Genomic DNA, 17296 nt, shown 5'->3' with positions numbered 1-17296 from the left:
CTATGGGAATCGCTCGGCGTGCAAATGGAAGCCCAATGACACCACGTCTGTCCGTGACAGACAGGTCGAACTGTGCTGGGGCCACGCCCCTCATATAATCACAGTCGACGCCGCTCCTTACAAATCATTCCAGATAGGTTTCTTTTCCGGTCTCTGCAAGGAGGGAAAGTTGGTGAAAAACCTCACTTGTTATCAAAGAACGGGGTTACGTTAAGTAACTAAAGCTTTTTCTAACTTCGTTCGGTGTTTCACTATGGGAGATATAGACCACTCCCGGATTGCCTGAATCTCCGAAGCCCAATAACAGAACAGAGACTCACACCAACCCGGGCGCCTCACCTCCAGCACAGCCTGTGCCAGGGACGGTCCAGAAACACGAGCCTGTAGAACCTCACAAAAGTGTGAGGCGTATACCCAGCTTGCTGCCGCACAAATTTCTGCCACTGAAACACCCTGAAAAGGGCCCATGAAGTGGCCATGCCTCTCGTTGAATGAGCTCTCAGACCCCGCGGGGCCTGCAAACCTTACACTATAGGCCAATGATATGCCTCCACAATCAGTGGGACAGCCTCTGGCGGGGACAACGGCTTACCCTGTGGGGCGTAGCCCAGGACAGAACAGCTGATCAGCTTTTCTGAACACAGCTGTCCGACTCACATACATGTGCAGGGCCGGACAGGGCACAACATGTGAAGCCTCTCTCTCTTCCGAGCAGAACGGAGGGGTGGAAAGCCCGGAGCTCCAGAGGGGCACCTGTAGGCTGACTCCACCCTTTAGGCACAAATGCTGGGTTGGGCCGCAAACAGACCTTAGAGAGCCTGGGGCAAACTGGAGACAGGTTTGCTGAACAGACAAAGCCTGTAAATCACCCACTCGCTTTGCAGTGGTTAAAGCCAAGAGCAAAGCTGTTTTAAGAGAGACAAACTTCATCCCCACCGCCTCCATAGGCTCAAATGGGTGATGAGAGAGGGCGTCCAACACGACCGATAAGTCCCATAGAGGAACCAGGGGCCTGGAAACTGGGAGCTTGCGACGTGCCCCTTTCATGAAACGACAAACCAAGGGATGTTGCCCCGCGGGCTTATCCCCAAAACCCACGTGGCAGGCTGAGACAGCAGCCAAGTACACCTTAATTGTGGAGAAAGCTCTTCCTTCATCCATCAGGTACTGTAGGAAACACAGCAGGTCCACCACAGAACACTGAAAAGGGATTGTATCCCTACGTTCACACCACTCCTCAAAAACCCGCCACTTTCCGCTATAAAGAGAGCGGGTGGACGCGGCCCTTGCGCTCTGAATGGTGTCAATGACCTGCTCTGGCAGGCCTGACGCATTCAGGTTCCACCTCTCACGGGCCAAGCCCAGAGCGCTACGCGGTCCGGGTGGGGGTGGTAAATTTCCCCGCCCGCTTGGGAGAGGAGGTCTCTGCGTATGGGGAGAGGCCATGGCTCTCCCACCAGGAGCTGTATTATCTCCGCCAACCAGTGCTTGGATGGCCACCGCGGCGCTATCAGGATTAGCGATAGGCCCTGCCCTCTCACCCTCGCCAGAGTGGGAGAGATGAGACTGAGGGGGGGAAATGCATAGAGCAGCACGTTTGGCCACGGGTGAGCTAGGGCGTCCACACCCAGCGGTGCATTTACGTCTGACAGAGAGAAGAACATTGGACACTGTGTGTTTTCCTGCGAGGCGAAGAGATCTACGGCTGCCCGGCCGTATCTCCGCCAGACTTGTTCCACCACTTGTGGGTGGAGAGTCCACTCTCCGTACAGAGGATTCCCCCGTGACAGGAGATCTGCACCTCTGTTTAAAACGCCCGGCACGTGTGTTGCTCGGAGAGACAGCAGTCTCACACTGCTCCACAAAATCACCCTGCGAGCTAACATGTGTAGCTGCAGTGAGCGAGTGCCGCCTTGGCGGTTGATGTATGCGACCACTGTGGAATTGTCTGTTTTCACTAAAACATGACGACCTTGGAGAAAGTGCAGGAAATGTCTCAGAGCCAGAAACACTGCCATAAGCTCCAAGACATTTATGTGAGCCTGGGCTAATCTCCGGCTCCATGTGCCATTCACTGTTCTCCCCAACAACGTCGCTCCCCATCCTGACAGGGACGCGTCCGTTGTCATGGTTACCCTGGATGACACCGCCCCAAGCGGGACCCCCGACGCGAGAGTCACCGTGTCTCTCCACGGGTGAAGGGCTGCTATGCACGCTAGCGTTATTTTCACCCTCCGGTTGAGGTGACTGCGTGGGCACATGCGTAATGCTGCCACCCAACGCTGAAAATCTCTCATCATTAGCAGCCCCAAGTGTACCACAGACACTGCTGACGCCATCAGGCCGAGCAGGCGCAGGCATAATCTGAATGGCACGGCTTTGCTCAGCCGGAAAAGGGAGAGGCAGTGCCCCAGAGACGCTAGTCTCCCCTCCGATAGCGTGACGCGATAAGAGAGGGAGTTTATTTTGAGACCCAAATACTCCGTACATTGCGCGGGTTCCACTCGGCTCTTCGCCCAGTTTATGTTGAACCCCAGATCCCTGAGATGAGTTATCACCGTAGTGGAATCTCTGACAGCCTGCTCCCGAGAGTGGGAGCAGACCAGATAGTCGTCTATGTACGAAAATATTCTGATACCGCTGTTCCTCAACGGAGACAGCGCCGCCTCCACACACCTGGTGAACACCCTCGGTGCTAATGACAGCCCGAATGGGATGGCTTGGTATTCGTAGGCTCTGCCCTGATACGCAAACCTGAGAAATTTCCTGTGTGCAGGTAAATGGCGACGTGGAAAATAGCATCTGAAAGATCTACGTTACAAACCAATCCCCCGGGCGGATTGAACGACAGAGCACTTGTGTGTTAACATCTGAATGTGTATTTTCGAGATGTCTGTTTAACACACGGAGATCCAAAATCGGGCGAAGCAACGAGCCCCTTTCTTGGGAATGAGGAAATAGCGGGAGTAAAACCTGATGCGTTTCCGCTCGCACAGCTCTGATCGCTTGTTTGTTAATTAGGGATGTTATCTCGTCCTGTAGGACTTGTGCCGCCATCCCCGTTTGCCATAGAAACTAACACAACGTTGAATGGGTGGTTTCATAGCAAATGCAGTCGTAACCCTGACAAAACGTGGATAGAACCCATGAGTGAACTGCGCATGCGCGCCATCTGTCCGCTCGGACAGAGAGAGGACCTTTGTAGTCGCATTGCAGTGACGTCACCTCCCTGGCCAGGAGAGACGATCTCCCCTGGAGGAGCGAGAGCTCCCCCTGCAGGGACCTGATGGCTCAGGTCTGTCATGGGTGTGTATTTTATTTTTGTTGGGGGAAGGATTTCGCCCTTGGCTTTACACCTGGATGCGAAAGTGCATGCTTTATTTGTTTCCCTTTGAACATGGTAAAAGTGCTTGGTGACACTCTAACACTTTTGCCCCTGACTCTCCTCCTCTTGGCTGAGGAGGAAGAGAAACTGAGAGGGGTCCCTGGAGACTGTGTAACACCAGGGCCCTGAACCACAAACCTCGGGGCTTTGCTCCACCTCTCAACACTTCCTCCTCTTTGTAGGAGGGGTGGAGGGAGAAGCTGGGGGGTTGGATGGCGCTTCTTTTCCTTCTCCGGGATGGGAGTGGCGGTTCTTTGCTGCTACAGCCGCAAAGGAGTGTTTCCCCCATGGCTTGGAATTGTCTGGCCGAGACTGTGGCTAGTCTGTGGACCAGTGGCTGCCTCTGTGGCCTTGTAGCGCTGCGAGCGCTTTGCTGTCGGCGCAGCAAAGCTAGCTCTCTGTCCTGCTGGGGACGGGGTGTGTGCCTCCGGGGCAGGCAGAGGTCGAAGGCTTCACCCTCCTGTTTTCTGAGGGTGCTGGCCTCTCTCATCTTCTCCAGAGCGGGCCAAATAGACCTTTGGTGGGTCATATGTTGCGCCATGACTCCCGCCTTCGTGTGTCACTCAGGCTGACAGGTTCAGCATAAGGCCCTCTCACCTGCAACTGCGAGCCCCATCACACGGCCGCCAGCCCTGCACTGCACCCCGTGAGGAGCGCAGCACCAGGTCGTTCACCACACAGATTTGTCCAGAGAACGGGTTAGGTGCTCCTGAGTCCAGCTGGCGGCCCATGTCCTCCAAGATTTCCGCCTGGTATGCAGCCAGCAGTGTCCATGCATTTAGGGAGCAGACTGACTGCGGCATAACTGTACATCCTTTGAAACATAGAGGCGTGGAGAGCTCTGTTTGTTAGGCAGAGGAATGCTGTGGGAGGTGAGAGAGAGCGGCGGTTTGGGTGGAGGTGGTGAGCCTGAAGGCTCCACCGCTGGGGTTCGGCCAGCCCCAGTTCACCCATCCGAAGATCTCCAGTTAGAGCAGCCCTTGGTTGGGAGCTACTTTAAAAGGGTGGACCAGAACGGCTCATCTCCTTCATACAGGCAGGCACAGCCGGCAGAAGCTGCTTTGCGGTGGGGGCTGGTGGGAGCTCTTGCCATCATACAGGTCTCTCACGCCTCGGGGTCCTGGGCTGCCGGCCATTGTATCCAATTTAGCCGCTGCCGTTTACAGACCTCGTACAGTTACTGTCCACTGGGGGAGCAGTATCGGATGCACTAGGGGGCTTGATGGGGAATGGGGAATGTGGTGGTCACGCCGAGGCGATTCCCATAGTGAAACACCGAACGAAGTTAGAAAAAGAACTGAGGTTTTGCTGACAGGGATTTCTTTAACATGTGTTTACCTCATTATTTTAAGCTTTGGCCAGGTTTAGTATGAACATCTGACATTGTAACATTATATACATATATGACAGAAAATAAGGAACAGCCTAATAGGTCCTCTTTAACTTGATTTTCTTTAAATATTTGAGACTAACAAAATCCATAGGAGCTGAAAGTAATAAGATGAGAGTCCCAGTGGATGGCTAATTACAGTGTTATGAAGCCGTCCATAAAGATGGATTAATGCTGTGTAATGTGATACGTGGTTGATTCCCACAGGAACCTTCTGCTTTCCTTATTCTGCCTATGACTAGAATGCAGCCTTCATTCATTACACAACAAAAGAAATAAATATCTGTGGTGATTATATAAAATGTCAAAGTAAGCCTCTGTGGGAAGAACATTTCTATCTGCATTTTGCTTATTTTCTTATTGAACCCTATTAGTGTACAATGTTCACTTCATGGAATTATTGACCCTGGGTCACATTGCTTTCCATTTACTGATGGGCACAGGGGATAGTTACATCAGATCCTGTGCAGTTTAAAACTGGGAGCTTGAGAAGCCTTCCTCCTGGTCAATATTGTAAATCACTCCGGATTACTTTCAGCACTTAAGACAGAAGAGACCACTGCTGACACATTGATCAGTGAATCCATCTATTTCCTAAGCCTCTCCCATGTAATCTATCTCACTGCGATGGCTTGGATGTGCTGCCATCCAGTTGTGTCACGCCCCTCCTCTGCTGTTGGAAATAAAACACTGCCTCCAAAATTTTGTGAAACGAGCACAAAGCGTGAATCTCAGATTACACATTGTGAACCTAACGTAAAGACTATTTTCCTTCACTTGGTATTAAATTGTGTGATAGTAACAAGCGTAGGATGCACAGTTTACACACATTTAGTTGAACTAGAGGCATCTTTGACACCACAGTCCTGCTTTCTTGCAGAGGAGTTATCTTGAACTAAGGTCAGCTTTAAGTGTGTGTGTGTGTGTGTGTGTGTGTGTGTGTGTGTGTCAGTGACTAAATAGCAGCCATCTAGAGATTGCCTAAAGATTACTCAGCATATTTTTAACTGCAGAAATGTTTCCCCACAGAGAGACAACCTCTGAGGCTAAACACATGATGACTGTCTCCATTTGGCTTGGCACCTTTGATGTCTGAGTACCCACAAGAAGCACAGAACTGCCTATCCTCTGCTGGCTTTAGTTTTTCACCAGAGGCCGTCTCTCTCTGCTACTGTAGAGTTTGGTAAAGGTTAAATTAGAGTTCCCTTTCAGAGCGGCTGCATGCAATGTGACTGGTGTTTATTTGGATAGAAAGCCACTTCAATGGCTGCTTGTCGATAAAATTGTCGCATAACACAAACATACCATGGTTTAAGTAGCATCATTCGGGGGTACATGAAGTCTAAATGGCTTCATTAAACAGGACAAAGGAATAAAATCTGATTTCATATGGTATGAGCCTTGTAAACCACTGTGTTAACAACTAACCAGGATATTACACGCTTATCCTGTTTCATTATATGCAAGAGTCTACATTGATGCTAGTAGCTCTGTGTGGGTGTACTGAGACACAGCGGTGCATTAAGCTACATGCGAAAAGGCTCACAATGACAGTGCTAACATGCTAATGTTAAGCAGGTATAATGTTCTTGGGATAGCAGAAGCCAAGATGGGGCTTGTGCTGACTGGCTGTCGTAGCACTGTTTGACTCTGAGTCACTGAGACATCACACACTCATGCTGATGGCCATCTCGGTTTAATGTCTTTTGACATTACACTGCGTGGTCTCAGTGGTTTAGGAGATGGACAAAGTCAGAGGTGTGCAATATTAATTTGACAATAGAAAGATGAAGAGTGGACTCACTATGCCCTTTTTTGTCCTTGTGGTCAGTTCCCTCCGCTACTAAATCCAGTAGTGAGAGTATGTATTAATATATGGGGCCTTTTTATGCTTCTGTGCTGGCGGCAGCCATGGCTAGAGGTATTATGTTTTCAGGTTGGCCGTTTCTCTGTTCGTCTGTGTTCTCATGAACGCGATATCTCAGGAGTGCCTTCAGGGAATTTCTTTACATTTGGCACCAACGTCCACTTGGACATAAAGCTTTAGTGTGTAACTTTGTGATATTAATGCAAATCTGTTACATTCAAGCCATTGCCAAATGAGTTGCTACCAATCCAATTAAGACTATTGGCTCCACACAACTCTGTCTGTATTTCTCAGTATGGCTACGTTTAGAAGATTGTGGCGCCTGGTGAATTAGATAAAGATAATTAGATAGCTAAAGATAATTACTTCTTCTGACGAGTCCATGTTTTTTAATCCTCTGTGTCCTACTTGGCTGCTAGCAACTGCAACGGTCTAGTAGGATAAGATGATGAATTGACATTTTATACCCATAAAGTCAAAGGTCAACTTCACAGTGACATCATAATGTCCTGCAAAAACCCACATCCCACATTGTGTACATTTTGTGCATATTAATTTGACTGCTGCCAGGGAATGGGATTACTGACATGTAATTAGAGAACACCCTGTTACAAGTAGAGATGCTGGTGATAAAGTAGAGCTTTAATGATAAGTCAGCTAATATTTTGGAGAAATGAAATAAAGTGGCCCCGGATTTTCAAGTGTGAAATTTTGCGGATTTTCTCATTATGTTTTGTATTTGTAAGTAATTGTAAATTTAATATTTGTGTTGGTTTTGTAATATTGATTGGATGAAACAAGACAAAAAATGAATCAAGGAAGGACACAATGTTCTTTGGAGAAAAACACAATTTTAACAAATGATCAGTGAATTAAAATGTAATTAAAGTTGTCAATGGATTGGTATTGTATTTCTGTTATTCTCTGATGTTTCTCTTAGACATTTAAGGATATTGTGATCAGTGGGATGTTTGTACATGTTGATGAGCTTTTGTGTCTCATACATGTGGTCACCATGTGTAAAAGACATTCAGCAGCTGTACTAGTCAGTTTTGCGTGTTGGCTGACACCCGGGGCAGTGGGCGTGGATATCCGACAGTCTTCCTAACAGGAAACCAGTGTTCCTGACTGGGAAGCACAGTGCTACAAAATGTGGCTATGTGGCACCCTCTATATGTTGTCAAGGGATAATGATTTCCCCTTTAGTCATAGTTCACATTTCTTAAAACCTAATAAGTTAAGGCATTACAACTTCAAGTTTGTGTATATATAGTTACTACTCTCTGCCTTTGTAGGGCAGCACAAGTGTCAGAAATGTCATTGATACTGATTGTGTATTATACTAGGGGAAACGAGCGAGGTAGTGATTTCACACACAGCCCTGGAGAAATGGTATGGTATGCTATGCTATAACATTTTGGGGGGAGAGTTAGATGAGAGGATCAATATCATTCTCACATCTCTCTGTTAAATATAAGGCGACAGACACAAGCTGGTTATCTTAGCACAAATACTGAAAACAGGGAGACAACAAGTTTGCCTTCATCAAACATTAACAAATAACACTTAAACCAATGTGCAAAAATTAGGTTTTATGGTAGGTTGTGTGCTGGACTATATCTTAGATGGGAGCAGTAACAGGCTAGTTATTACCCCCTGTTTCCAGTTTTTGTGCTGAGCTAAGACAAGCTAAGCTAACAGGTTACTGGCTGTAGTTTCATGTTTACTATACGGATAGTCTCGCATTGCCAGACCTTCCTCCACAGCACTGCGGAGGAGGGTCTGTCCACACAGCATTCCGGGATGGGAGAAAAAGGTGCTCTGGTTTATTGGCATGGCTTTAAACCAATCAAAATTGTCTAAGGGCGGCGCTTGGCGCTGCACAGAGCCACAGTGCCAATGTAAAATAGCCCTGGAAAGGATCTTGTTTTGGTGGAACATGTTTACCTTCAAAAGTTGTTGTCATGTGAGAGAAATCTCAGATTGGACAGATAGTATAGTTAGCTGTCTGGATTGACCCCACAGAGATCTAAATCAACCGGAGTTCCAGAAAATTCCAACACAAACAGAAGGGAAAATAACAGACATCCGGTGAAATTTCCAACGGCAACGGAGCAATCTCAAAAGTGGAACGTTGTGGATATAGACTACCATACAGCATAAAGATACTAAAGTGATATTGATGTTCTCATCTCTTCTCCAAAAGGCGAAAAGGCACTTGTTTAACCATGTTTATTACTATTAAAAAACTATATTAAGGTTTATTAAGACAAGTAATAACCAGCAACGGTTATTCTTCCACAGCCACTTCCTGAACTGTCTTTCTTTCTGCATGTTGTTTTTATAGTTGAAAGACCTTTTTCTCTGTTGTAGGTGGGAGGTTCTAAGATGGGAGTCATACGCTACATGGGAGAGACCGACTTCGCCAAGGGGGAATGGTGTGGGGTAGAGCTGGATGAACCCCTTGGAAAGAATGATGGTGCAGTGGCTGGTACAAGGTAGACACACATATTGTATGCATAAAGCTCCCCAAATTCCTTTGCTTTTTCCCGAAAGGGACATTGAGGGGAAGACTGTGGCTCCATCTGTTCAGTTGTTTGTTCTATGTTCTATCATCTGTTTGTCCATGAAATTAGTCTGACCCAATAGCTCAGAGCTGGTCTGCACTGTTGGTCTGGCATTTTTCATGCTTCATATTTATCACATTTATTATATTTAGGGTTTGCAAACCTCAAACAATGGAAAATGTTTTAAATAGGTGAAATTTGAGTACAGCCATTTTGGAATATTGCTTGAAAACAACTTGTAAACAAAATCCCTTACCTCATGCCTCTCTCCCCGCAGATACTTTCAGTGTCTTCACAAGTTTGGCCTATTTGCTCCGATCCACAAGGTGATCCGCATCGGCTTCCCTTCCACCAGCCCGGCGAAGGCCAAGAAGAGCAAGCGGATGGCCATGGGGGTTTCCTCTCTGGCCCACAGCCCCAGCAGCTCCTCCATCAGTTCAGTCAGCTCGGTGGCCTCCTCCGTGGGTGGACGGCCGAGCCGAACTGGGCTGGTAAGATGACGGCAGTGTGCCTCAAATACGCACTGAGAGAAAAGTGGCTGTTCATACAGTGTGATGTTGCTGCTTAAAGGAATTGTTTGACATTTTTGGAACTACACTTACTCGCTTTCTGGCAGAGAATCATATGAGAAGACTGATACCACTGTCAGACATTAGAGTGGTGTCAATCTTCTCATCTACTGCTCTCCAATAAAGCAGATAAGCATTTTACTCTGAAGTATTGCTTTAAATTAAATAGGTTATTAAGTAAAGTATAGTTTACAACATTTCAATACAGAGTTAGAAGGCACAGTACCATAGAATTTCAGGGAAATTGAGATAGATGTCAACTATGGTAGGGAGAAAGACACCTTTCCGCAGTTTCCACTAATTTCTGCAGGGACCTGCGATTTGAGACTTTTTCCGTACCAGACTGAGATAGTTTCTTTTTGTCTTGTTTGTGCAGGTTTAGCGGCTGCAAAAGCCACGCAATCCTTTTGTGAAGTCACCTGTCAGTGTCTTTAAGACTAATAACCTCAGGAATGTTGGCAACAAACTAAAATGAATGGGACACCAGGGTATTTCACATTGATTTTAGCTTCTGGTTGCAGGCCAGATCTTGGATGAAGAACCCTCTGCCTTTACTTACTTAATTGTTGGCACCAGTGTCAGACAGCGCTGCAAGCAGCCATTCTGAATTGTCAAGATGATCACCCTGCACAAACTGTTCTATGTTATTTATTAAGATCTTTGGTGTACCACGTTCATGTTGTTAAATGTTAGGAAAGTATCATTCTTATATCACACATGAACGCAGTGTTAAAACCTTGGTCAGTTGCTGCATTATTGGCAGTGAAATATTCATACAGTAACATTCATACAATATAAATTACTTTTCATGCGGTCCTTGCTGTAGTCTATAGTAAATGTGTCCACACAAAAGCAAGAATCCATGACCTTTGCAACATCCAGTTACCATGTATTTGATTATTTTGAAGCTGACTGAGCTTCTGAGCAGCTGTTTGGGTCTTCAATGTTTCTTTTATTTTTTTAAATACATATTATTTTTGGGGCATTTTTAGGCCTTTATTGACAGGACAGCTGAAGACAAGAAAAGAGGAGAGAGGGGGAGTGACATGCAGCAAAGGGCCGCAGGCCGGAGTTGAACCTAGGCTTGCTGCGTCGAGGAGTAAACCTCTATATATGGGCCTGCGCTTTGTCACTTGAGCTATCTAGGCGCCAAGGGTCTTTAATGTTTCTGTTTCAGAAATGCTGTAGACAAAATAATTCAGGGTTATTTGTGACATGTTAATAGACTTAGACTTCTTTTTATTAATCCTTTTGGGATGACTCCCGCGAGGAAATTGGAAAAAAATGGTTATACACCCACAACTACTTTGGCTTTCAACTAGAATGTCCTTGTGGATGAAAACATATCCATTATCAGTATTATTTTGTTCTAAACAAAAGGCTACTAAATTGTAATGATCTCAGACAGAAATCCTTTTAAAGAGCATACTCTAGTGGTCAAAGGAAGTGTTGCATCTTTCAGGGCTTAATATTTTAGAAAATTGCTTAACAAGACTCCGACATGCGGCCCTTTGCTGTCCTGTCAAATAAAGACCTAAAAATGCCCCAACAATAAACTTTAAAAAGATCTTACTCTTGTCTGGACAAGAAGGCTACATGTACAGAAGGCTGGGTATTTGTAATTCTTAATTAATAATTCTTTCTTAGGGGTAACAAGCTTTGTGTTTTCATAATGGTGAAATAATTAACCTGTGATTACATGAAACCAGTTGTTATGTTAGGTTTACTACCTAATTTTATCAATGATCATGTTGTAAATCAAACTGGTTTTAACTAGATCTTTTAATGTAATAATGAAATAGATTTCCCAAGAAAGCAAAGCATATTATGTAGAGATCACAGAATAGCTGCGTTCCAATGATCATTAAATAACTATATTACATGATCGCAGTGAAAAAAGAAAGGTTGATGTACAGTAAGATGTACTCATTCCTTCCTCATTATTTTCTCTTCTAGCATTTTGACTGCCCCTGTCTCTCAACACTTCCCCGCAATTTCAAACCTTTTGTCCAAACTCTCTTCCCACTTCCTCCCTTGTTCCCTTCACATTCTTTTCTTTCCCTCACACCATTCATCCTTTCTTCAGCTCAACTTTATTAATGTTTTTTATGTCCTTTTTGTTTTTCAGCTGACCGAGACATCTTCGCGCTACGCCCGTAAGATCTCGGGCACCACTGCGCTCCAGGAAGCCCTGAAGGAGAAGCAGCAGCACATCGAGCAGCTGCTGGCCGAGAGGGACCAGGAGCGAGCCGACATGGCCAAGGCCACCAGCCACATCTGTGAGGTGGAGAAGGAGCTGAGCGTCCTGAAGGTGCAGCACATGCAGGTACCAAATGTTATACATTTCTGCATTTCGGTCGTTGTGTTTGGCACACACCAATCCGCCTAATAACTTATCTAACAATGAATCTGTTGTATGTCTCTTAAATACCTTCCTTCCTACTATCCACAGTATGTAACAGAGAACGAGAGCACCCTCCAGCAAATCAAAGCCATGTTGGCCAGCACACAGAAAGATAAACTGGAACTGTCCAATCAGCTCGAAGAAGAGAAAAGGTAATGTGAGGTTGAGTTGTGCTACTTTCACTCTTTCACGCAACAGTGCTGGTACGTAAATCTGAATGCGAGTCATTGTTCTGTGTTATATGTTGAAGTGTCCACAGACCTTTACAAAAATATAATTTCAAATCCTCATACGTTGAATTTTACTTTTGGTCCTCTCATTTTATTCTTCAAACTTGGTTTTACACATCATACCATTTTTACATTATCATTATTTGAAAACAAAACATTTGTCTGAAATGTTGATCTCTCTTTAGACTTAATTCATTCATTCTTTCATTCATTCATTCATTCATTCATTCCACTCTAGTGTCTCTAGAATGTCTCTCAGCAGAAAGTGATTGCTCCATTGACCAACAAACACCTGGTCTAAAGTCAACAACGCATCATGTTATTGTTCTTTTAACAGACTAGGCTTGTGCACAGCGCGTACACAATGCTTGTTACACACGCGCAGCAGCACAAACACCTGCAAAAGATTAAAAATAAAAATATTACGGTGCAAATCTGCCATCATAATACCAATGCGCCAAGGTACAAATCAACCTGGCTTTTAAAGGGAATGGGAGATGGCACTCTGACTGGTTTGTTGCATGTTATATCCAAAACACACCTATGACTTAATGAAGACACTAAGTAAAACTCTTTTAAACCATGCGCCCAACGCACAGACCCTTTTTTCTGCCGTCAAATTTGCAAAAGTGGATTTGGACACACCCTAAACGCTCCTGCGCCATGCACTTCACGCTGTGCGCATAGGTAGGGCCCCTAGAGTTATTGGTGGGTTTATTTTTTCATTTATGATAGAGCCAAAAACCAGTCCTTGCTTCATCTTCATACTTAACGCACAGAACTGGTTTATCCATCTTCTAATCTCACTCTTGTTAAAAAAGCAAAGAAGCAGATAAGGTTAATGATTTCTACATAAATAGACGGATCACAAGACAGTGTGAAATGTGAGGTTTAGAAACATATGTATTTAACCATATTTACAAACAGTTTTATTATTCTTAGTGATTTAACAGCTGCAAGTCCATGATGTTTTCATCCACTTTTTTGTTAACAGGAAAGTGGAGGACCTCCAGTTCAGAGTAGAGGAGGAATCCATCACCAAGGGAGACCTGGAGGTATTTATCAGCTTTATTTATACCTATAAACTGTATCAATAGTGGAATATATGTGCTTCCACATGGTCAAAAACAGTGTATCTTTTAATATCATGGTCCCTGAGAAGGTAAAATAAAGACGTATAAGGGGTTCAGACATTCAGTAAAGATGATATTGGCCCAATCCCAAACTCCGGACTCACAGACTTTGGTGCGCGTTCTCGCAAAATTTGTAAGGGCGCGAGGGTTTGAGTACACCCTTACCGCGCTGTTTCCATGAGTCCGCATTGATGCAGACTTACCCAAAGGGAATTACCCACAGTTCAAAGCGTTGTGACGTTTACCGCGAAGACCATAGGGAAATCCAGAAATTACAAAGGTAAACAACAGCACGACACACAACCACGGAACGGAAATGTTGGAATCAGGCAGCCGTCTCCTGTGCCTTGGCCGTGTGGAAAGCAACAAACTTAAGAGGAAAATTCAGCGTGTCAACAACATCTTTGTTATTAAATGTCGCCAAGGAAACATGTGATCTTGTGAAGTGCTGTGCCAATCCCATTTATACATACCTGAGGCTATGTGGACTCACACACTCACTCACTTAGCACCTGAGATCAATTAAGTCTGTGAGTCTTTAGTCCTTAGTCCTCAGGGCTCACTCTGGGATTGGGCCACTGTCTTTGGGAGGATGGCTTGGATGCACAATAGCAAATGCAAACGTTTTCTGTAAACCACATAAAAAAACACATTTTAAATAGCTTTCATGAGAGGATGATCTGGACTTGAACCGCTCTCAGCTGTTGATTGACAGCTTCCCCAGTCACTACGCTGCCTGCTTACCCCAGCAAGATATTTTCATGAAAAGAGAGCAGTGGCTTTCAGTGGCAGTGTGCTTTCGGGGTCACGCGAAAAAATGCGAGGATTTAAAAACCATGAATAAATGGCTGACTTCAATGAAGGTGTTACTTGCACCATATTTTAAGCTATGCAGAGCTGAAGTCTGAAATCCCTTAGATAAGGTACAGTTATCTGTCCCCTCTCCTGTATGTCCCTTGAGAAAGAACCTGAATGTAATGTAAATGGAATTTGTTCACTTCAAATATGCTCTTGGCTTTCCCTGCATTTAGCCTCCAAATATATATATACACACACCAAGAAACACATTTGTCATTGCACAGTCAAGTAGTCTACATTTATTTAGAAAAAAAGGCTGAAGAATACTATTTGAAAATAAAGACATGCATTTTCTTTTTCAAACGTTACTAAAACTTCAGCTTTTGCCTTTTTTATTAACACTGCAAGGATGTGGATAAAACCCAGTAGTCTGGACTGATAACGGATTAGGCTGGTGAAGGTTTTATAATTTTCTTTATGCAAACAAGTTGCACAAAAAGACGATGCTTTCTGACTTCCCTACCGTGTCTGTAGCACTCAGCCTCAAGCTAGCAAGGTTCCTATCAAAGACTGAAATCTCTTAAATGGTTACAAATGTATACTCTAAATAAAAAAGCATAAATGATATTATAGAGAAGCAGAGCACAGAGAGTTTTTTAGTAAACGTGACTCAAACAGGAGTAAATCAGGTATTTAATGGGGACGGTTTTCAGCCGTGGCGTAATACACATGTTGTGCTGTGAGTATTTACAGCAGCAGGATGGTGTATGTTAGGAGAGGAAACCGCCGGAGGCCTCACGACACGATATCATCATGATACTTGTGTTACGATAAGATACTATTGCTATTTGAAACATAGTGCAAAATTCTGAATATACTTCAAATTTTGTCCCCAAAAGAAAACATTTGTAAAATTTTTTCCTTGTTTGTTCATGTCACTTCAATTGTCATGCTGAAAAATGGGATTATCAAGCAGACAAACTGCCCAATGCATATATAATAAAAGAGCGGTATTTGTATCAATTGCCACGATACAGTATTGCCACGGAAAATATTGCGATACTATGCTGTATCGATTTTTTTCACCCATCCCTAGTGTATGTGGGTTTGAATCAATATAAACTACACTGTCCATGGTCATGTAATTGTAAGAACAACATTGTGTCTCATTGATGTGTTTTTCTTTTGTTATATAAGTTTTTATTGAGTTTTTTAAGCAACATACACATACATAAAGTACAAAAAAGAAATAGAAAAAAAATAACATCTTAACTGCAAAATGAACTTTGCACCTCAGGGTGTAAAGTTTAACTGACTTCAATCTCCAGCCTTTCCTCATCGACTCTCCTCGTCATACAATCACCTCTTTTCAGAGTCTTTCATTCCCCTTGGATCTGTATGGGTCTCTTTCCCTTGGAGTCTTTTCTTCTTTTTCTTCTTTTCTATCAGTCTTTTGTTCCTCCCTGTCTTTCTCTTTGTTTCTTTCTGTAGACTCAGAGGAAAATGGAACGTGCCCACATTCGTCAGCTTGAGCAGAGCCTGCTCCTCGAAAAGTCGAGAGCAGAGGTGCTTCAGAAAGACTTAGACAAGAGGAGGGTAAAAAAAAAAGAAGCACGAGCCCTCTGCCTGTAGCCTGCGTGCTTCTGCACCTGTTTGTTTCTTTGTTGATCGTAGCATAACTCATAAAGGTCATACAAGTCATACTCCACCTGTCTTTGGTGTCTGAATATATATCAAATCAAACTACAGATAAATGAATAATAATTTAAAATCGATACACATATATTGCATCTGTTTGCATTTTTTTTTAAATCACTAGTGTTTTTTTAACAACACTTATAAAAAAATATATATATAAAAAATATAAAATATTTCCAGCCTTTTCTCTAAAAGTATGTCTGACATACTCACCGGCCACTTCATTAGGTACACCGGTTGAACTGGTCATTAACGCAAATATTTAATTAGCCAATGACGTGGCAGCAAGTCAGTTAAGATTAAGGTATAAGTTAATGGTCCCGCGAGGAAAAATGTCTATTTTTTGGGGTGGGGTTTTGGAATGCATTTAGGCATATAGACTTGGTCATGACGAAGTTTAAACTAAGCATCAGAAACTGCTGATCATCTGGGATTTTTACCCGCAACAATCTCTAGGGTTTAAAGAGAATAGATGTCCAGGGAGCAGCATCTCGGGCCAGTAAGCCTAGTTGATGGCAGAGGTCAAAGGAGATTGGCCAGACTGGTTTGGGTTGACAGAACAGCAACGGTAATTAGTTGTTACGACCGCGGTATGGAGAAGAGAATCTCGGAACGTTGATCTGTGAAGCTGATGGGCTACAGCCGCAGAAGACCACGCCGGGTGAAACACCTGTCAGCTCAGAACAGGGAAACGGAGGCTACACATGGCACAGGCTCTCCAAAATTGGACAACAAAAGATTGGAAAAAAATTGCCTGGTCTATTTCTGCTGCCACATTGAGATTTTAAAGGTCCAATATCATGGTGCTTTTTGGATGCTTTTATATAGGCCTTAATGGCCCCATAATACTGTATCTGAAGTCTCTTTCCCAAAATTCAGCCTTGGTGCAGAATTCCAGCCACTAGAGCCAGTCCCACAATGAGCTTTTCTTAGTATGTGCCATTTCTGTGTCTGTATCTTGAAATGCTGTTGAGGAGGAGAGAGGGAGGCAAGGTGGAGGGTGGGGGTGTGGCCTTGCATTTTTGCAAGCCACGATGTCTTTCTCTTTCTCATGGGCATGCCAAATCTTCTGGGCGGGCAAAATCAAGAAAGGGGAGGTAACCGTTCCCCTTATGTTGTCATCTAGCCACTGGGGGACCTTAGGCAGGCTAGGAGAACTCATATTAATGTTAAAAAAAACTCAAAGTGAAATTTGGCATACACATTTGGCGTAACAACATGAAAGCATGGATCCATCCTGCCTTTTACCAAAAGT

The 17296-nt window shown here is 44.3% G+C and overlaps 1 protein-coding gene across 6 annotated transcripts in view; it reads left to right on the top strand.

Annotated features, from left to right (window-relative positions):
• The window catches only part of clip2 (CAP-GLY domain containing linker protein 2), a 55080-nt gene that overhangs the window by 23079 nt on the left and 14705 nt on the right, over positions 1-17296 (top strand). For 4 of the 6 annotated variants that reach the window (XM_032533874.1, XM_032533871.1, XM_032533873.1 and 1 more), the window contains exons 4-9: positions 9016-9140; positions 9487-9700; positions 11907-12104; positions 12231-12334; positions 13407-13467; positions 15835-15939. In XM_032533874.1, coding sequence (XP_032389765.1) covers positions 9016-9140; positions 9487-9700; positions 11907-12104; positions 12231-12334; positions 13407-13467; positions 15835-15939 — 807 coding nt within the window. The remainder of the gene's footprint in view (positions 1-9015; positions 9141-9486; positions 9701-11906; positions 12105-12230; positions 12335-13406; positions 13468-15834; positions 15940-17296) is intronic. The other 2 variants (XM_032533875.1, XM_032533877.1) reach the window with 1 other exon arrangement.

The sequence above is a fragment of the Etheostoma spectabile genome, chromosome 13, assembly GCF_008692095.1.
Source record: "Etheostoma spectabile isolate EspeVRDwgs_2016 chromosome 13, UIUC_Espe_1.0, whole genome shotgun sequence".
Classification (NCBI taxonomy): Eukaryota; Metazoa; Chordata; class Actinopteri; order Perciformes; family Percidae; genus Etheostoma; species Etheostoma spectabile.
This window is presented reverse-complemented; position numbering and strand designations above follow the sequence as displayed.